Genomic DNA, 22913 nt, shown 5'->3' with positions numbered 1-22913 from the left:
TTTCATCAAACTGCAGAGTTGTGCAATGATATATCTGTGTGCATACATAAACTTACAGGAAATTTTATTGGACAGAGGCTTTTGCTTTTAATGTAAAACCTACCTGTAAAAGGAATCACAGTTCACAGCTGGTGTTTATATCCAGTTGTCAATGGAAGGCAGGGTTGGACACGGTCTTGAGGACAACTTCAAGATGGTTTGGGAGAGTATCTACTGAAGACAACTTCAAGATAACTTAGGAGAATGTGTACTCATTTGATTTTTATGATCCATGACATATCTTTTCAAGGTAGTTCTTGATAATTCCTTTTGGAATAGGTAGCAGCCAATTGACAGACTCCAGAGAGATGTCATTGTGCCTAAAAAGTGTAAGGAATTGCTTTCTGCAGAAGACATCCCCACTTGGTCAAGAAGCAGATTTCATTTTTTTGCTTGGGAGCCTGTGCTGGGCGCTCTGTTTGAGGATGTGCCCTGTAGCCTTTGGCAGGTGCCTGCCAGGCTCTGCTCCTGTGCATGGACACTGTTGGACACCCCCAAATCCGGTGTCACCTTTGTGGAGCTCTGATGTAAATGGTGGAGTTCTCCCTGGTACCTGCTTTTCTGATCTCCTGAACTGCCTGGTTCCTTAAGTGCAGCATTGTTCAGGGCTCACAGCAGTTCCCATTCTGATTTGTGGAGTGGATGTGTCAGTTAAAGAGGAAGGTTATTTAAATAATTAATGCATTTGAGAAATGCAGTCACCGTTGAAACAGCAAAAATAGCAAAAAAGAGATTTTTTACAACAAGTATGCAAATTTTAATATGAAATCCATAATTATCTTATCAGTATTTGCTTAAAGGCAACATTGGCAGAATAATAAAATGTGGCACGGTTTGAAGAGCAGCACAATCCCATAGCAACTTGTGTTACAGGCTGTAAACAGGAAACTATAAAACATATTCATGGCATACTAAAATGTTTGGAAACATACTGCAACAGCATAGACGGAAAAGTTTAAAAAAGATGTTATTAAATAGAAAAGTTATCAACAGCACAACAAAAGCTTCATACGCAAGTTATCAAATCTTTGCCTTTCCTGCTAGAAATAAAAAAAAATAGTAGATTAAAAAATTATAAATGGTAAATAGGTGCTAATGGGAGTGCCACACTAAAATACAGATTATAAAATGAGTTAATAAAACTTCAGATGTTTTTAAGGAATTCCATAGTCCCTCTGTTAAAGTGAGAATTAAAATATAACAGACATGCATAAGATAGGGAAATTTCTTCATGCAAATAGTATAGTCATCTTAATTCATAATTTAAGAATGCCTATTAAGAGGAGGAGGAGGCAACTGTATACATCAGGGGATATCCTGTATAACTGTATGCTCAGCTTTATTGCAGCCTCTGATTGAAATACAAGAAATGCTGATTTTTTCTATAGGTTGTTGTGTTTTGAAATTTATACACTGTGTACAAAAGTATGTGGACATAATAATAATACCATATCTATTCTGAGTGAAAGAGCAAAAAACACAATGCTGAGCTGGACTGTGCTAACAGTAGTGTTAGTTCAACTACACAGAGAGATAATATGGAAATAAACCTCATAAATCGCACTGTGTAGAAGAGGGAGAAGGTACTCATTTATTTCTTCCCCAAATCAATTCATAGTAACAACCCAATAATTAATAAAATACCCATTATTATAAGTCCAAAATGAGAGTAATTGCAGAAATGTGGTGTAAAGCTAAGAAAGGAGATGTTAATGTGCCAGGAAGAGTTTAAATAGGGAATTATGATATCCTTGGCTTTCTGCTGTGTAGCTGTCAGGCTGGGGCAGCTCGCTGGTCAATAGTGACATTCTGTGTGTCAGTGAGCAGAGTCTCCTGATACCTTAACCTGCAGTTCACACATTACTGAAGCTCCAACTGTCGAACATTCAAGTCCCTTGGTACCACTGCAGCTTCCAGACTCTCCTGACTGGCTCATGTTTCATTCTTTGGCAATTTGCCCTAATGATATCCCTCAGGAGCTTTCAGGCCCTCTTCTTTTCCATATTTAATCGTGTTATATTAATCTGAGGGCTGAGCAAACTAGGCTGCACAAATTGTAATTGTCTGTGATTTCTGTTGCAATGGTCTTATAAATGCTTTTTTCATTTTTAGTGTAAAAATACGTGTACAAAATTGTAGTGTAATTTTTTATTTACAAATCTAAATGTCCAAGAGAGCCAGGATGTGAACACTTTAACTGCTGATCTGTTCCACAAAGAGGGTTGTTTTTTCCCTATAAAATCCATAATGTTTTAGCACTTGCTGTATGAGCAGGATTTACATTTTATTTTTTGCTCTTTGTTTTGTTACTGTGAAAGTTCATGTTTAATAAACAGTGCTATTATCAAGTTAAACTTGGGCAGTAATTTTGTTGTGATGTAAAACATTAGGACAGCCTCTTCTTTTCCATTAGCTTGGTAGCTTCTCCATGGGTCATTCTCTTAAAAGGTTTTTCCCCTTTTTCTATGAGGTTTGTAGTGCTACATGGGATGGATATAGGCTACCATGCTGTGAACAGTCTGGATTTTTTCTCATTCTGTTGTAACTCTGTGCCTGCATATTAAAATAATGAAATTTGAGAGACTCCCTTACAGCAAAGATAGATCAAATTGGAATTCTTTACATATTGCAAGATTATTTTGTTCACTTGTGGAATGAACTTGGCCCCGTTTCTAATGAATTCCACACTTATTTGTTTCTTTGTTTTGGGGGTAACGTGGTGGTTGTGGTGGTTTTTTTTGTTTGTTTTAGAAAACCAGAGATGTCTGTTTGGAATGGTAAGCAGTTTGTAGCACCTCCTTTCTTGGTCAAGGAGTTCATTTTCCATGATCCTTGTGTCAGGCTTGGAAGTCTCTGCTTTGGGAAGAGAATTTTGGAAAATTGTAATTAAGATGCTTTTCTGTTACAGGGAATATTCACTTCAGATTTTTTTTATAAGGTAGTTTGGAAATCAAGATAGTAACACAAACAGGAGTTAATCCTGCTTCTGAGTTTAGTGCTGTTCTGTGGTTTCATGCAGCTTCAGATCAATTCCAGTTAAAAATAGCAGAAATGGGACCAGAAAACTCTCCTGAGTCTTTCCCACTCAGTGGAGCCTGGTGAAACTGGGGTACACTTCAGTCCTGTGTGTTCATGGCAATGCTCATGTTTGACCACGACTGCATCAAGCAATTCATGATTATTTCCCTTTTTCTAAGGGAATAGCTGAGCAGGGAGGGCTGACTTGTTAGCCTGCCTTCTTGCAGATGATGTGCTTGTATACATACATCAGAGTTCTTTGTGGATGTGTTTTTGCAATTCAGAGTAATTTACAAAATTATTTAAGAGGTGGTTTGGGGAGGTTAAGATTTTTGCATGTCTAAAGTTAATTTAAGATTTTATATTTTCTTTTTATTCATGGTTTTTTTTGTTTCCAATTCTGTGTGTATATTTTTATTTTTAGTTAACTGCTTGTGTTCATGCGTCAGCTGCATTGTTGTATCCAATGTATTGGCAACATATTTACATCCCAGTGCTTCCTCCACATCTTCTGGACTACTGCTGGTAAGACAGCTAACCTGTTATCCCCATTTCTGAGATTCTCACCTCTCTTAGAATTCTGAGTAACTGATGAAAACACTGACTCTTTAGTGTGAACTGAACATACAGGATCCAGTTTATGAAAGCACTTAGGCCAATGCTTAAATGATGACTTGACTAGGGGTATTCCAGCATGCCTTAATGTAGTATTTGAATTGGTATCTTGAATTACTGATTGCTATTAGTGCAGCATTTAGAATCATGTTTGTAAGAACTGTTTCTGTTTTATTGGTAAGATAATTCATTCAATAATTTGAATGCAAACATGTTACAGTTTTCTTTTATTTGGCTTTTATTTTAAGTTGAAATACATTATACTTCTAGAAGCATTCAAAAAACCCTGATCATTTTTTCCAGAATCAGATGTTAGTATTCATCAGTGATTTAGTATTTGTATTTTAACTCAGCCACGCTCAGGATTCTAGCCAGCCCCTTCCCAAAAGAGCTTAAAAACTCCTTTTGGGACTCCAAAATTTTCATTATAAGAATTCTGCTTTTCCTGATGAGTTTCTGTTCACATGACTGATTTTGTGGTTTTCGCATATTTTTAACTAGAAGAAGAAGAATCACTTTTTGATTCGCTTCTGATCCTTCCTAGGGGATGATGTTTCCACATGCCTGTGTTTCACAATTTCTTGCTTTTATTCAGAATAGTGGCAGAGATAACAAATGAGAGTTTCCATTTTCCCTTTAAGCAGGAATATCCATCCCTAGAGATTTTCACTTTACCTAGACTCTCTGGCTCTGTTAGGAAAATGAACCATTTCAAGCCGTTCTAGAGATTAGGAATTATTATTATTATATATAAAACCTGAGACCCAGCCAGATACTTACCTAAGCAGAGCTAAGTCTGTGTTTTCTTCATAGAAATAAATTATGCTTATGTGTTTGCTGAGCTTTGTTGTTGGTTTTGGTTTCGGTTTTTCCCCCCTCAAACCTACGAATGTATTGCTGTTCTACTGAACTCCATCTAGTCTAATGAACTTTTGTTTTCAAACAAATCCTCACTATGTTTCCTTAAGTGTCTTTGATAGTTTTTCCTGAAGTTCACAATATTTGTCCATGGTATATATTTTTTCTGTGGTAGTTCTTACAATTCATGTGTATATTATTTGTTTTTTTAAAAAAGAAAACAAACGTTTTTCTCCAACTCCTCCTTTTACTTACAAGTACAGCTAAGCCTTTTATGTTTAATGATAGTCTTCTTTTGAAGAAACTCTGTCCTAATTGTTTCTCCTCCTGCCTTTGATAAAATATACCAGGATGGGGTAGAACTTGAGTGTGTTTTAGTTTTTGTATTACTTGAGCTTACTGCCAGAACCTTTGTGATGTGATTTTTCATATATTCCAAAAATGCTGTTCTCAGAAGGCAGATCAACACCTTTATGCAAGCTGTGCCCTCTAGAGTGCTTCCTGAATATGAGAAGATTTTTTTTTCTATTTCTCTTTCTAAGCCCACATATGTTTCCAGAAATAACAATATTAGATGCTGTACACAGCTCCATGTGATGATGATAATAGTTGGGATTCTAGGTCACTGTGGTATGACCTGAGAAATTTTTTTACTCATTAAAAAGGAGCATGGAGTTTCTGAAACTTGTAAAATTCGTTTATATGCCTTATTCTTTTTCACAGTAGTGCAATAGGATGGAGTAAAAAGTTCCCCTGTTTTAGAGATGTTCAAAAGGAAACATAAAGTTCATGAAAAGAAATGCACAACTGATGAATTTATCACAGTAATTCAGACCTTTTGACTCAGATTTTTGTGCATTTACGTTTCTCTTTCTGTTCATCTGAATGGTTCTTTTGTGAGACAGGTTGGAAAAATGTAATAAAAACACATAAATGACTTAGCTTTCCTCATGTTCTGATTATTAACGGTAAATAAATGTTCTCCTCATAGGTATATAATATAGCAAGTTAAAAAACCTTGATGAATTCTTAAGGTCAAAGTTTGTAGTAGGCCTGACGTAGTTTGCAGTCCAACAGGATCATGCCAATTTAAAATTAATAAAAGAATTCAAAAGTTATTTTGCATACTTCTCTTTTTTATGTCATTTTTATAAGCAAATTTCATTTTATAAAAGTGCCATTTTAGCTCAACATGCCTAGAAATTTCATTGTCACTGTTTCACTTGGACTTCTTGGAATGTCTCCTATGAAGTCTCATTTTCTTAGTGTTGTCCTGAAATGGCATTCAAATATATGAAGTAGGGGAATATCAATTGAATAATTTGTTCATTCTGTAGAAGTAAGGCTTTTTTTAAGCGAAGATAAAATTCATTTAAATCTATTAATTTAAAGATAGGCCTTATTCTGTAACCTTTTTTTTGGCACATCAATCATATAGCATATTTTGAGAGAAATCCACTTTTTTTTTTTCTATTAGTTGGACTAAGAATCTTCATAATGTCATCAAGATAAAGGATGCAATTCTGTGGGGTTAGACTTTGATAAATTACATTAAGTGCCTAACTGGTACATTTTGTAAGCAAGAAAAAAGAAAAATGTATCTTTGAGGAAAACAAGTCTATGTTAAAATGATTTCAATTCTTTCACTTGCCTTTTTAATTAAAAAATCTATTAATTTCTATCCTGCTGCCTGATTTACAGGCTGGATTTAGACCTAATATAACAGGTGATGCTGGAGTAGCCCAGAGCAGAGGGTCAGTGTGGACTGCACCACCCTGAGGAGTGGCAGGCTGTGAGTGCCAGGCTCCAGGGGAGAGCACAGGGTCTGTTCATGGCTTCAGGAGGGGCTTTGTACCCCCATGAGCTTAGCTCAGCCTGGAGTGCCATTATGGGAGCTCCACTGTGAGAACTGGAGTGACCATCCAAAAAAGGAGATGTCAGAAATGTATTTTTCTAGTAGGTAGCAAAATATAGGCTGAGAAAGTAATACTCATTGTAGGTGCAGAAAAAAATCCACTGTGCAGTTCATAAAAAATTGAGTTTTATATTATGTTATAAAAAATTGATTTCTCTTCTACATTTAAGTAAGTAAAAGGAGACTGTTGCACTCAGTGGAGTGGGTGGCTGGTTTTCAAGAAAACTGTTACAAAAATTAAGTTTGAACATTGATACAGTAATTATATTTGAAGAAAATTAGTTTTTGTGAAGAAGAAAACTAATTTAATGAAATTTCTGTCTAATATCTTGGCAAACTGAATCACCAATATTAGAATATATGCCAGTTTTGTCTGTGGATGATAAAGCATCTGTTATACTGGTGCTCTGTTGAGAATGTAATGCAATCAGAAAATTCAAGTTGCAATTGCAATAGGTCTTTATGAGATCTTTAACTCTTCTGAGTTAGGATATACATACGTCTGTTTTCGTGAGAATGGGGCAATTATTTTCCAATTAACTTGGATGTTTTGCATAACATAGTAATTATTTTGGGCAGTGATACCACTGATTGATATTTTTGGTGATAACATGCATAAGCAAGATAAAACACTATAGCAGCTCCCAGTAGTATCATAGTAAGCATTTTCATGTGCATATTACAGTCCTCTGCTGCTAAGGCTTCAGAATCTAGCAGTAATAAAATTACTTTTTGCTGAAAACAATTAAATTGACTTTCCATGCCTGCAGTTTTTATTTCATCCATTTTCAAGATGTGCTTTGTAGCTTTATTCTGTTAACTTCAAAATTGAAATGATGTAGCTGTTGCTTTGTTCTGTAGAGAAAAGAGCTACATGCTTCCCTTTTTAATGGCAGATTTATTAATGGAGCAAGTCATCAGCTATCTTAAGTCAGCACAGGCATGGTGAAGCTACTGGCACAGTGTTGATGTATGAGAAAACAAGTGTGCATAAAATCCATACATGACATAGCACTTGTTTTCACTGTAGTTTTGCCTGTTCACATTATTTGTAGCACTGAGATATCCTGGTAGGAGGAACCTGAGGATCTGTTTTGCTGCATATTCTGCAGCAGAATTCTCAGTAACATGTCAGCCACAATCATTCTTAGTGGCTTGGTTAAATATGTTACATAGTACAAATCATTCTTTAATCTATAGAGTGGTTTAAAGCTGTTTAAATCCTCTCTGAATATATGGGTGTCTGCTCTGGAGTGACACTCGTTTACAACTCCATGTAATTTGTGTTTAGTTCATAGAGACATAGGGATTAGCCTGGATGAAGTCATCAGGAAGTGCTAAATTTTGTCAGTATTGTGCTAAGAAAAAGATGTGTGGAAAAATAGAGGCCTCTTTTCCTTTTTGGAAGCCCCATTGCCTAGAAACCTTAAGCCATGATAGTTTGCAATTGCAGCAAACCTATATTTTGATATCATAGACAACATGAAATCTTGTTTGGGCCTCAGTCAGTCTGAGCTTTTGGTTTTGTTTGTTGGTTTTTGTTTGGATTTTTTTTTTTTTTGCATTGATCCTCTCCTGTGGGACATTGTTAATGAGAGCAATTGGCTAATCCATAGGGTGTACAGATTTTTCTAAAATGGGCTGTAGTTGTAGGCAGGTGAGAATTGCTTTTTCTGGTCCCAGAGGTGGGACCGAATGGATGAGACCACATGAACTGATGCAGTGAAACCTTGCCCCATCCTTGGGAAGTCAATCACCAATCAGTCAGTGCCACTGGCTCAGATCTGTGATCAGATTATTGCCATGAGAGAAATTACTCTGAGTTGTGTACCCTTGTATGTTATCTTGCCTTCCATTATTTTTCAGGGATTATTTTTATTTCGTTTTTTTTCTCTGTAGTCTGTTAGTCATTCCTTTCCCATTGAGTTGCCTAAAACAGCCTGTCAATTGCTCACTTCTCTGAGAGTGAATATTGTCAGTAATCTCACAGTACCCAAAAGTCTCATGGTGATTGTTGAGGTTTTTTTCCTTCAGTGCTGGACACTGAGTATATTCTCGGTCAGATGTTGCCAGAACAGAAGATTGTAGGAAACCATGATAAATAAGCCTAATTCAGTTTCTTGCTTGCATACTGCAGGAGGTCTTACTGCAGCAGCTTTGTTCTACTTGGAGAATATGGTTCTACTTGGAGAATATTTGTTCTACTCGGAGAATATGGTTCCTTGTCTTATGGAAATTGGAAAGGAGAATTGGAAGGAGATTATCTTGAGTTAAATAGGATATTATACAGCTTCCAAAGGCTTGCCAGGGGAGGGTTCAAAACCAAAACTGATGGTAATGATGTTTGTGTTGCACTGTGGTGATAGTAACCAAGACCATGTCCTCCAGCTGTTGTTTTAAAACCAGCCCAGTTTGGGAACATCTGCTGGGTTAGCTCAGTGTGGTCAGTTATTGGAAGTAGGTCTGGAGGTGCCTCCTTGCTCATGCCTCATAGTTTGCAGCAGTATCCTTTAATTGGTCGTCATCCTCACTGCAGAGTAAAACAAAATTTTCCTTGTCTAGTAAACATTCCTGTAACAACTGTATTCATTTAATACTGTCTTAAACAGTGACTGTCTACTAGGGTCTTATGTGCCAAGATTTAAAATATTCCATTAGTGTTATGCTTAAAACTTGATGTTTTCCACTCCTTTCCTTCAGTGCACCGATGCCTTATCTAATTGGCGTCCACTTAAGCTTGATAGAGGTAAGTTTACTGTCCTCTTCAGTGTACTGGGAAGCATGAGGTGTGTGTGCCATAAAAAAAATTGTAATGGAAATGTTTTAGAAAAAATCCCTGTATTTTAGCATGCAGAATTACAAAATTTATGCTTCATATGCTTTGCTAAGTAAAAAATGTCACACATTGAAATCTTACTTTTTAAGTATTTTAGGAAGACATGTAGCTCTACATCATGATTTTCTCTCTCTTATTAATAGCTCAGTGGTAGCTATTTTCCTGCGTTTTGGCACTTTAGTATCAGATTTCCCCAATAATGAGGAAAAATTTATTTTTCAGGAACAGGTCCAACAGCTCCAAATTTATTTTGGAGTCACCGTCACTCAGATTTCGGCATTACTGTGATTTCCCAGATAATTTATGTTCCTGTTCCTCTGAAAACTTGAATCTAACCTACATCCCATAACATTTCTACCTATTAATTTAGAAATTGGTATTTTTTGCCAAAAAACAAGAGGTGGCTTTTACAGATTTGAACATTAAGCAACACAGCAGAACTCAGCTGACTGGTACATTATAGCTGGGTAAGAAATAGTTTTGCCTTTTTCCATAACCATTTGATTATGCTGTGGAGCCTACATGTGCCATTTGATTATCATGCAGAGTAGATAATTGATTTGGGAACATTATTTGATTTGCACTTCTGCTAAAGCAGTTTCTAAGGATCAATTCACATCTGCTAAGGTGATAGGGTGGGTTCTTCCCTGAGCCACCAGCACTTCTGTTTTTCCAAAAAAAAGCCTTCTATATCATCTACACTTCTCAACTCCAGGCACAGCCTTCTGTGCTCCCAGATCATTATGACCTGCATGCATCAGTTGTAATATCTTGATTAGGATGCTTTTTCTTATTCAATAAGGAAATAATGGAACTGAAAGATCTGCCCTGAAAAAAGAAGTCAGTTCCTTCAGGAATTATTTCCTGCACTGCATTATTATGTATTATTGTAGGACCATATAGAAAAGAGTTCTGTCTCTTTTTCCTGAAAGGAACAAATTGTTTAATTCTTAGCTGCTAGCCAAGCACACTGATGAAAAAGCATTTTATCCATTTTTCTGTGATAATAGTAGGCATCCTATGCTTGGTACTTACATTAATCTGCAAATAATTTTACTTTTTTCTGGTTTTCATCTGATTATATGATTAATATCTTATCTGATTGACAAAAATATGAGAGAATGAAATGTTGTTGCAACGTATGTGTAGTTCCAATATGTATTTATCCAATATATTCAACTGCATTCTGTATAAATGCCTTTCAGAGATTATACCTTAGTGTTTGAAAAATAGGAAGTATTTTTAAAAGCTACTCTGAATGCTGTATTTAGTTCCCAAATTCTACATCTAAAGCTCCAACTGTTTTTTGCCATTACTGTCCTTTGTATAAAATCATCATTTGTAATTTATCACAGTATAAGAAAAATGTACTTCAGGAGGACACCGTAGTAAATTGTTTTTCAGTATTTTTTTTTCTTCCTAACAGAGAGTAAAAAATAGATCCCTGGAGGATGTGGTTTTGCTAAATGTTGACACAAACACTCTAGAAACCCCTTTTAATGACCTGAACAACCTACCTGGTGAAGTGGTGAGTCTTAGACATTTCATTCTTTCTTATATAGGTGCTTGAATTACTCATAATTATTTTTGCCTTTTTTTGCTAACTGCTGTAAAAGGAATAAGGGGGTGAAAAGCACCTAGTGCAGACCCCTACATTTGAGATTTTTACCTTTTTGACAGCTGAGGAGACGTTGAATGGAACATCATATTCCTTATTGTAAAAGTAGGATCATAATTATAAAGCCAGCTGCATTCATTAGGCAGAGCTGCTTTAAACGCAAGAGTCTCTTCATCTCATCTTAATCATTATATTACAAAGTAGGCATTTCTGTCTGCCTAGTGGCATGTCTTGCAAAAGAACCAGAGAGTTTTTGAAGGCAAAAAGAAGAAGGGGGCCAATTATCGGCTTCTGCTTCCCTGCCACCTGCCAGCGCTTTCCTTTTAATTAATGATCTGATGGCACTGGTCAATATAATAAGAAATGCTTGTACAGTTGGGGTCAGAAAATTCAGGCTTTGATCTTCTTCAACTTTGTGAAACATTTATTTGTTTTTTCTAAATTATTTCAGTTTTATTTTAATCTCTTCTATCCTGCTGGGGGCTGCGTGAATGAAAACCTATACTGTTTGTCATTTGCTTTGGCACAGCAAAGACTGCTTACTTAGAATTCTATTTGTAAATTAAACTGCAAACCCAGTTTGTCATAAAAGACATCTGATCCTTTTGAAATGACGAAAGCTGTCTTTTGTCTGTAAAGGATGATAAATTAAGTGCCAGTTCTTTCTGGACTTTGATCTTGCAGAGGGTGCCCCCCCCGCTTTTTTTTGCTTTTTTTTTTCTTTTTTTATTGCCTATAGGAGAACATACTCTGTGTATCATTTTAAACAGTCACAAAATTCACTTATCTTGTTTTTCCCAGTAGAGCTCTAAAAGAATATAATTGTGAAACCACTGTTTTCATTATTCAATTAAAGATGCACAAGCTGTCACAAATAGTTGTCAAGACAAAGAATTTTATATCAAAATATGAAATCAAAGAGTTACATTTTCTGAAATTGTAAATCATAAAATACCCCTGTCGTAATCAAAGTAATATCCTGTGGTGGCATACTGTGTCTTTTGTTACTGTTGATAATTTGTATATATTTAGTACAATAGAAGTCAAACTCTTGATGATAGCATTCATGACACTGCCCTTTGATTTTAATGATCTAAAAATAAGTCTAAACATTTTTATAGATCATCTGGTCAGTCTTTGGACTCTGTATCAAGTGTAGTTCAGAAATGTAAAAGACGATAAAAATTATTATGATGTTCTGTGGTTTACATTAGCGTATTTATTATTAAATTTTGTATATTTTTGCGATGTTTTTTGATTTACAAATGCATGGATACATGCACAAGCATATATACAGTAACTTTGACTGTACTCTGTCATTTGAGAGTATAACAAGTTAAATAAAGAGTCATTTCCTGGTGTGTCAGGAGCTTTAACTGGACTTCCACTGAGTGAACAGGGTTGATGTTATAATGTCATGAAGGCCTGCATGTTAAATAATAGCTGGATGTGGAATGGAGAATTAGGCATCATATTCCATGAGATACTGGAGTTACAGCTGGAGGTCCTTTGAACAGCCAAAATGGATCTTTGTGCAATAAGAGGCACTTGTCATGTGTTTTACAGGTGCATATCAAAATGATCTCTAAATAAGCAGGCTAGAATGAAGGAAATAGGGATACAGATCTTCCTACTTCTAGAAGTTTATTTTCTCCCAGAATATATGCATGTTATTACTGCAAATCTTAATGTAGGTTATCCAAGTGTACAGACTAGACTTAAAATATTTTTTCCATATCTAACATAAAACAAAAAAAGCCAGTTTCTATGCAAAATTTACTTGCAGAACTTGAGGATTTTATACTGAAGCTTTTAATTTGAATAATCCCATCTCTTACTTCTTTTCAATCTGTAAGGCACTTTAATTAAACATTTTGGTGGAATGCATATACAATTATAGTTAGAAAACCTGGAAACAAAAGGCACAGGGCTGTGTTTGGTTCATAAGGTGACAAAATGCTTGTCCTCCTTTTGCATTCATGAGAGGCAGTGCAGCTGCTGACATCTTGGGGAAAAGTATAAGGCACAGGAGTGTAGAGTCAAAATGGTAAGTCAGGCTTAAAACATTAAAGGGAATGTCAAAGATACATGTGTGAAGCATTTTGACTTATATAGAAAAGCCTCGTAAGCATACATACAAAAGTAGTAAAACTTCTGATGAAAAAATATAATGAGTACCTCTGAAAGGCATTAAAATAGAATGAAGAACTGAAAATATAAAAGAAGTTATAGTCTTACTGTCCCTTTCAAAAATTGATTCCAGGTTGGTTAACAGCCTAACAAAAGAAATGCAGTATTTTCCAAGTTTTCTAAAACTGTTTCTTGTGTCCAGAGGGAACAGAGTAATTATTTTCTTGATCAATAAGCCTGATGATGTCCTCACAGCATAGGTATTTAATGGTTTACCCTTGTATATACGCTCTGATCGTGAATTTTTTCAGGATAAATTTAAGATTGAAAGAAACATTATTCTATGGCGTTGTCTAATAAACTGTATAATAAATTAACTGAGATTTAAAGGCATTTTTAAATCATTTACCTAAGCATTTAAATTATAGGTACAGGCTGGATGACTTTCCATGCATGTGAACTCTATTATTCTGTCAGACTGACCAGTGGTCTTGACTGTTCAAAGGTCAGTGGTCACAGTTGTCCTGAATTACCAGTCCTTTTTTCATGAGGACCCTCTGCTGCGTTGCATGCTGTAATCTTCTTAATGGCTTCATTCCAATATTCACACATAATATTTTAGATTTATTGACTGTTAGAAATACTACCATGCCAGTAGCAGTTCCGCTACTCCTAAGGTATTTAAAATTGGAAGAATAAATCAGGGCAAGACTTTCAGGAATCCTTTGTTTTCTTGGAAGGGGGAAAGCCCCTCTTTTTTCACTCTTCTGACAAGAAAGCTTGTTTTTAAATTTCATCATTTCACTCTGAATTTGTCTATTATTTTTTAATTAAAAAAAAAGAAAGTAAGGAGCTACTTCTCTGGGAGTAAATTTCCTAATATAATAATACTGAGATCACCACTTTAATAATATACAGCACTTAGAAGAACATACGTGACCATAGACTGAAATTTAAAAATTTTGGGCCTGACCCTGCAATACCTGCTTGCACTTAACTCTGACATAAAGACTTCTCCTTTGCTCAGATGTGAGCACTTTCCTAAACAGCTTGCAGAATTGACAGCATCACTTCTAGCAACCAAATCTCAATGACTTGAAATCATAGACTGAGCAGAACTTTTATAAATATGATCTTCAGAAGACAACAGACTTTATAGTCTTTTAGTTTCTTCTGTGGTGGTTAAATATTGTCAACTGCAAAAGCCACAGAGCTGTTAAAAGATGTGCAGTGTTTGTACTGCCTGGTACCTACACACTGTGATGCAGTACAGAATGTAAACTGGACTTCAGAGATTTAGTTTTGAGATTCCTAAATTTAGAGGATTATAACACCATAAATTTGGCATATGAACATTACTGTTCTAAAAGTAGCATTTGACAATTAGGCTGTAATTCATGTAAAAAATTGGTTACTTTATGCAGCGATTACTGGGAGTGCAAATTATTTTGTAAAATACAATGATTAATGGTATTACAAAGAAATTAAAGTCAAAGTATAACAGTGCAATTAAAAAAGATTTTTTTTCAAAATATAAATAGCATAATTTATGATGTTTTTTTCCATCAGAAAGTATACAAAAATATTTTTAGAAACTCCGCAGTCAGCAGTGCTTGCAGTGTTATGAAATGACTATTTATTGTGAACTTAGAGTTGAGATTCTGTTGAACCTTGATAGAGTTTTAGAAGCTAGCATATGAGATTGAAAAGTACAGCTAGTTTTGAAAACATTTGCATTTAAGTAGCTGTTTTTGTCTAAATGAGGAAATTTTTATTAAATGCTGGAGGTCTCCCTGAGATGCCTAATCCTCTGTGTATAGATAATATTCAAATACACACAGACCCCCTTTAACTAGAAATGGTGATTTAAATATCAGACTCTGGTTTGTTTTGTTCCTTTTCTCTGTGATCTTCTCTTACTTTCTTGTTTTTGAGAGTGACCTTCTACTTACTTTTGTAGTGGTATCATCTGATGGAGAACAGCAAAAAGTACTTTAAAACATAAGAAGTGTTGCTAATACCAGAGAAATAACTGGATATATTTTTCCAGAGATCTAATAGTCCTTCAGAACTCCAGTGTATGGTTCTGTATTTCTCAGATAACAAACAAATACAACATTATTCTTCTGTATGTGTTTAAATTTATATATAATTCTTCTATTCACATGGATATTGAAGAGGTATTAGTCATGTTTTCTGTCTATCAGATATTTAGATTTTAGGAGACCTAGAAAGGATGTATGGGTAACCATTTAAATAAATTCTACTTTTTGCTTCTATGACCAACACAGTGTGTTTCTGCATTTTAGATACACTTAATTGCACATCAGTCTCATTTGTATCTTTGAAAAACTATTGTATTGATTTAGACCTTTCTGAAGTTCTGATTGCTCTTCACTGGCAGTTTAGCAGTCCAATGAAGTCACCTTCCTATGAGAAACTGTTGCTAGGAGAAGATAAAAACAGTTTGCTTCTAGTGTAAATTAATAATACAATTTCTGCAGCGGATCACTGGTGTCTTTCAGGAATAAATTCTAACAGCATTCTAACCCCTGCAGTTTGTTTCTTGCAGTTCTTTATTTTTAAACTATGTAAAAGGCTACTTCTGCAAGAGAGATACAAAAGAAAAAAGGTTTAGCGTTCTCAATCATTGTTAGGTAAATGGGCTAAAATATAAAATATGAAATATAAATGAAGAAAAGATTTTGATACAGATGCTGCTTCCTGTTTTTTGGTTGGTGTCAGAATAGTATAATTTTAAAATAATTTCAAGTGCTATTAATGATGTCACCCAAAGGGGTCTCACATTTCCTTGGTTTGAGGTGCATGGATGTAAGCAATCACAATCTTGCTGTGTACCAGGTCCTTCCAAGGAGATCAGTGCACCCTGTCTCTTACCTGTGCCTGCTATCCTGGCTGTAGTAACTGCATTGTCACTCTGACTTTGATTCACATGTGGAACTAGGAGAATTTGCCATCAGCCTACCCAAGTGTGCCTGGGCTGAGCCCTGACTAAGCACGGTCCTGTTCTTGTGTGTTCACTGGCCTCAGCTTGGAGGATGCCATGGCAGGTCCCAGGGGCACTTTGAGGTCTCCAGCCAGGATCCTGCTGGGGACAGCAGGCACATCAGGGCTGTGCTCACACACAGCTGTGGCTCCCATGATCTCTGCAGACTTCTTCTTGAGAGCACCACGCTCCTCGTTCTTCTGCAGAATAATCTGTTGGAGCTCTTCTTGCCTTTAAGCATTGCCCCCTGAGAGAAGCAGGAGCTGGAGGAGCTTTCTTTGAATACTGGCATTGCCTTTCTGAGGCTCAAACTCTCTCCAGGACAGCACAGAAAGTTGTGTATTTGTCTAGGGTGCCTGCCTGCAAACTGCCAGCCATTGGAGGGTCTTAATAATGCTGAGCTAATAACACACTAGCAGAGCAGGAGATTGGTTGTTTTCTGCTGTTCTTTTTAGCACATTTTTTGCCTAAAGCATCCTGTTAATCAAATTTGCAGTAGGGTGCTTAGGGTCTGCCTGAACTGAGAAAATTAGAAAATACCTTGTTCATTCATGTTCCTCATTTGGTTGTGTAATCCCTCTGCTCTGCATTATCTTTACCCTCCCTCTTCTCTTAACCTGTCCTATCATCTGCCATAATTTCCCCAGAATCAGAAGGTACAATTTAGAAGAATGTAGATTTAAAAGAGTCTAGAGATTTTTTTTACGTTTTCCCTCCCTTACATTTAGAAGATGCTTTTCCTTCCCTTACATTGAGAAGATGCTTTGCCTGTCTTGACAGAGACAAAATTTTAGCGGTGACAGTTCTTATTGAATTAATGGTATTGCTTTTATTTTAGTCAAATTGTGCTACTGTCTATAGGCAGGTCTTCCTTGTATGCCTTTATTTTCCCGCAATGAAGTCTTATTTTTTACAACTGTAAAATAATTGTACAATACAGAACAAAAGAAAAAAATCAAACCACAAATCCACGACATGCATTTATTTTTTCAACCTTGAACTTCTTAACCGGTTTTTGTGCTTGGACTTGTACTTTTTTTTTCCTTTTGAGGTGTAAGGCAAGAACGTAAGTGAGCCTTGGTGTGTGCTTTCCATGGGCTAAACGAATCAGGCTCAAAACTTTTATCTAGATCTGTGGAGCTTGGATATAAATTGAAAAGATCACAGCTATGGGGAAAAGACCTATACTGTAAAGGCCTTTCTGCATAGATTATGAACATCATAACTCAATAATTTTTTTTTCCAAACTATAGTTATAATTGGACCCAATGGGGGTCTCTCTCTTTGATCAGATCACAGTAACTGTGACTTTACACTGGAAAATGTCACTACTGTGAAGGTTTATCACCTGTAGAGCTGGTCTTTTCTCTGATGCCATGTTCAGTTCTCATTAGCATTATTCAAAGTTTAGTTGTTAATTAGGTTGACACTTCAATTACAATCATCATCTACAAGAGCAGTCAGGACTGCTTGCATAAAGAAACAAAAAGATGCTCATTCTTGCATATATTTCCAAAAGAATGAAAGCTGTTTTGGTGATAAACTTGTATTTATAATATTTCTTTTAAATAGTAACTCAGAATGTTACTTCATTTACAGACTTAAATAATGCTCTGTTGGGGACATGGCAATACAAAGGGATGTAGAAATGTGTATTCTATGTAAGTAGAGTTGACTTATTTTCCAGGTGTCCCTCATGATGGAAATTAGGAGAGTATAGACTGTATCTGTGTATAATTCCACATATCTTGTAATAATTCCAGAATTATATGATTTTCCTCCAAAATATGTTGAAGTAGCAGTCACTTAAATTAAAACTTCCCCCCTTTCTTTTTTTCTTTTTCTCTAATTCTGTCTAACCAGTGGTTGTTACTTGCCAAGTAAAAAACAGAAACCTCCTTTAAAAAGTCAAGCACTATAATCAGAATGGTCTTTTTTTCTTCTAAACTGCAGGCACTTCCTAATTACTGGGTTTTTTTCCTTCCCTTTCACATTTATCTTCAAGGACAATTCTGTAGGCAGTGTTACACTGAATTTACAAAAAACTTTTCTCAACTATTTGTCTGGTAGCAGGTACTCCCATGTTGCATGGTAAATGATATAAGATAGGAATTTGACCTAAAATAAGAGATACTCCTTGGCACTGACTAGTAAGTGACCATTAAGAGTCCTTAAAAATAAGCCTTCATAGCTTAAGTAAAACAGATCCAACTGTCTACATTCAAGCAAGCAAATGCATATTATGCTGGAACAAAAATCTGCAATGAAGTGACTCACATGCATTTTACTGTAAAATAATTAAGCTTATTTATGTCAAGAGGCCTTGGGAAAAAAAAGAGAGCATAAACCAATCTGCATTAGCACTCTACCATCATCCCCTGCCTTCATTTCAATTAACAGGCCAGCAGGTGCTCCTTGCAGTTAAAAAGATAAGCTATCAAGGAGGAGGATGAATTTTTGGCTGACCTATAGACACCATGGTTTGCCTGCTGATTGGGTTCATACCTCGCTGTACCAATTTCTGAGGTGTTAATTTAACTGTTCCACTCTGTCACGCAGGTCTCGGCCTTGAAAAATAAACTGAAAAAGCAGTCGACAGCTACGGGCGACGGAGTGGCCAAGGCCTTCCTTCGGGCACAGGCAGCGCTCTTCGGATCCTACAGAGATGCACTGAGATACAAACCAGTAAGATGGCTGCCCTGTTGCTTTTTTCCTTGAATTTATAAGAGCAGGGTCTCATTCTTTCAAGGAAAATGTGAAATGTTTTATGCTGGTCTGGAGTAGTCTGTTTTAAATCTCAGTCTGTGCTAAGGAATTGGAAGATACCACCATCTCTCGACAGTGAATTGAGCTGAAAATACTCATCCAAAGTCAGATATTTTCTTATTTGTATCAATTTTGTTCTTTGTTAAGTATAAAATCAGATTTTATTAGTGAAGTTGCTCACACAGAGCTCACATGGCTTAATGTGGTGAAGAACTGAAGGGGCTGTGCCTTTCAGACTCCATCGGTTTTCCAAAGGTTTTGCTGTGCTGGAGGGCAGAAGCTTCTTTCCTGGCAGAAGCCACATATGAGCCAAACCATGTATCTCTCTATTATATACTTACCTTGATTACACTTGGAAGACAGGAGAAACGAAAACCCTTTTCATCTCATCAGAACCTCAGAATTTGTATTTTTCACATTTTGCTGGTATTCAGTTGATTAATGTTTTATGAGCTTTCATAATTTCTAAATAATGAGATGACACATATTGAGTCGGAGATAATTAATCAGAAAAATCTTAGAGATTAATTTCATTCATCAGTCCAGATTATTTTTCTTGCAAACTACTGGTAGTGGTTGCTTTGATCAAATGCACTGAGATGACATTGAGTGAATCGAATTCTGAGGATCAGATGTTTGGTTGTCTGATGGATTCAGATAAATTCCAATTTGACAGGAGAAAATCATCCTCACTTGAGGAGTCAAGTTAGTAAAGCTGGTAGGTGTGTGGAGCATGGGTGGGTATTTGTTTGGAGGTAAGAGCACTCTGAGGAGCTATGGTATTCCTTGATGGAAAGGATAGGATAGTTATTAATTCCAGAAGAGGACTTTACTGGGGGGATCTTTAAAATAGAGTTTGGCCCTTGGGTTTTCCTTCTCCCCAAGTGGTTCTCTTCCAGGCAGTCTTTTGTGCCGTGGGCATTTTGCAGAGCAGCTGCAAAGCTGTGCCTCTGAGAGCCACTGTTGTGAGAGGGCAGGTAACCTGTGCAGACATGCAGTCATGTACAGCTTTAGTTCATGGGTTGGTGTTTAGCAGCTCTCTTACAATATGGAAATCCCATTTGCATTTCATACTGAAAGGGCTGCACCTGTTTTAGAAATCACTGGATTTCAACACTGCTTGTTTCAGTAAAACAAATCATTTCAACAACACAGATAGTTAACCTTTTTTCCATTCTGCCATCACCTGAATGTAGTTCTCTCCTTAGTCTTAAGGTGAGGACACTAGTCCATGCCAACTCATGGCAGCTTGCAGTAAGAGCTGTTCAGTCAAAAAGTGTCTTTTGGACACTTAGGATATGTGCAAACAGAAGGATGTCAGTCTGCTTATGTCCTTAGCTCTAGTCTGACCAGAAATAAGCTTCTGTCAGTCCTTTGTTTTGGTAAATGTGGAACTGAGTGTGCAAGTTTTTTAGCAACCTGGTTAGTATCTCTTTTGAAGTGAGCTCTCCTTTTAACTGATTCCCATTTTATTTCAGTTTAGCTGTTGGCATATCTGAGATCTACATTTGCACTGTATTGGAAACAGTGCACTGTGCATCATTTCAGCTGGCAAACATTTGTCAAAATGACCTTTGAAGTCTTTCTTTCTGCATCATTTTCTTTTGCAGATTTATCTGGGTTTGGCTCCACTGATTGCATATAAGAAAGATATTTATGAAACCATTGTGGCCTGATTTTTTTTTCTTAAAGACAAGTTATTTCAAAATATCTTAGCAGGCAGAAGTCTGCTGGCAAATACTAGCATATCTTGGATTGATATCAAGTTGTTCAAAGACAAAGCATATTTAAAAATAAATAAAGCCCCCTTGTAACTGTTATTTTGAGCAGCATTCACATAATCTTAACTAATTCAGTACTTCACAGAATTTTTGTGAAAGAAAAGTTTAATTCACTCTGGATTAGTAGAAATTAAGAAGATTTCGTATGATTAATCAGCTCATTCTGAATTTGCCTTTTCCATTGTGAATTGGAAAGCTGAAAAAAATCAAATCACATTTGGCTGTATTAGGAATATTTGTCAAGAGTATCAAATCTCGATAACTGCTATTGCAAAGAAAATATTTCCCTTTGTTTTGGAATCTGTGGTGCCAGGTCTAATAAGGTAATTTAAACCACAGCTACAGACTTAATTTACATTCTTTCAGGAACTCAAGTAGTATTTATGTAGAAAGTTTGTAGGGATAACACTTAAATAAAAATATTTTCCATATATATTTGAAATACTTTTGCTATAAATAAACTTATATTTTCAAAATCAAGATCTGAGGTGTTTTGGAGTACATTTCTGAGGATCACAAACCTCCTGGTGAAAAATAAAATAATGTATTTGGACAGTTATCAATTGCTTGAAAGTTGAAAAACATGTCTAAGTGAACTATTTTCCTTGCAACAGTGTGTCCTGTATGATTTCAACTTGAAACATGAAACAACTGTCATTAATATTCACTTTGAGTAAAGAACAGCTTTAATAGTGTCTGTACTCATCCAACACTTCACTCCAAACGCTGTTCATCACACTGAACACTCATTCTGTGCAACTGTTTGTTTGCAGCACAGGACAGATTCTCCCGGTATAGCAATATGTCTTGGACAAACGTCTAGCAATTATTGAAAAAAATGATTGGTGAAAGGCAAAATGGGAATCTTCAGGGGTCTTGCAGAGAGTTCGTGGGCCTCCAAAGGACCATATGGAAAATCTGACTACTCCAATACAGACAGGAAATATGACATGTAATAGGAAAAGTTTATAATAATTTTTTGTGCATATTAAATGATAATGAAACACTTAATCCAGTAAAAGAAAAGAAGAAATAGCTGGTTTTTCTGATTTAATCATTACTAAATTAACCTGTCACATTGATATAACTGTTAAGAGTACTTTTTAATATGCTACACTTTACATTAGCAAATATTGTGTAATAGGAGTGGATCTGTAGAGCAAAGCAGCCCAGCTAGTGCTAAGGACCTGACATTCTCACAGTGTGCATTTCTGCCTTCACTGGGGTTCTGGTTCTAGTCTGGTGTTGAATGCTGAATACCCATGAGTAGCTGGAACTCTGCTTTAGTTTAATCCAGAAGGAATCCATCTCACACGTGGTTTGTGGGGATGATTGAAAAAATTTCTTTAGTGTCATTTGTAAATGACCTAAAAATAATCCAGAAAAAAGTATTATCAATGGAATGGTGAATTATAATAGTTTTGTATATGGTCTCCTTCACATAAGGACTGCAATCCATTTTGAGACATTGTTTACTTTGAGTGCTCACAACTTGGCCTTGAACCTTGTGTTGCTCCTAATTTCTTTGAGTAGTCCAGCTTTTGGGGATTTCTCCTGGATAATGCTGCATGTTCCATGTTTCAGAATTGAGGGCATAGGTGGGACATAGACACAAATAGGGCACTTGTGAAGTTTGTGTCATTTTGTTATCAGGGTTGTGTGATGTTGTGTTTTTCCCAGCTATTTTACTTTACACGTTCTTCCTGCATGTCCATGGGCAGATGAAGGCAAAAGCTAGTACATGTTTTTCATTAATCATATGCAATATGGTCAGTTAATAAAATAATATGTGACATAAAGAATTCTTTAAAAGAATTCTATTGTCTGTCCCAGTCTATGTCTGGAGAGGGAATGGTAGATAAGAGAACAGAGAAGGAGTAGAAAAAGATTGAATATAACGATATTTGAATGATAGAGAATAATTTCCCTTCTTTTGGGGATAAAGGCCTTGAAGCTCTGGATGTTAAAAGAAATAAACCCAGAACAGCTTGGTTTCAAGTTGTGATGGCTGTAACATCACTCATCAGAAATGAAATGAAGAGCAAAGGCTGCTGGCTTGCTCTGGAATGCTCAGCAGTAGGAGTTCAGGGGGGGAATAGGATAACCAGGATTACCTTCATGGTGAAGATGGCACAGCCTGTCAGACCTCTCTTTAATTGATTGTTAACTGGATGCTTTGGGCCAGTACTGACAAGCAGTGACATCAGCTGTCCAACAGATGTTGTATTCAATTACAATGAATCAGAATAATATAAGAAAATAAATAAAATTTATATTGGAAAAAAAAATTGAGATTCAGAATGCACTTGAATTATTTGAGGGTGAGGAGA

At 36.1% G+C, this 22913-nt stretch overlaps 1 protein-coding gene across 1 annotated transcript in view; it reads left to right on the top strand.

Annotated features, from left to right (window-relative positions):
* DENND1B (DENN domain containing 1B) overlaps nt 1-22913 on the top strand; it is a 149459-nt gene that overhangs the window by 88959 nt on the left and 37587 nt on the right. Inside the window, exons 11-14 of the mRNA XM_036388022.1 lie at nt 3482-3582; nt 9146-9191; nt 10708-10809; nt 18596-18721. Of these exons, the coding sequence (XP_036243915.1) occupies nt 3482-3582; nt 9146-9191; nt 10708-10809; nt 18596-18721 (375 nt within the window). The remainder of the gene's footprint in view (nt 1-3481; nt 3583-9145; nt 9192-10707; nt 10810-18595; nt 18722-22913) is intronic.

This window comes from Molothrus ater, chromosome 9 (genome assembly GCF_012460135.2).
Source record: "Molothrus ater isolate BHLD 08-10-18 breed brown headed cowbird chromosome 9, BPBGC_Mater_1.1, whole genome shotgun sequence".
NCBI lineage: Eukaryota > Metazoa > Chordata > Aves > Passeriformes > Icteridae > Molothrus > Molothrus ater.
This window is presented reverse-complemented; position numbering and strand designations above follow the sequence as displayed.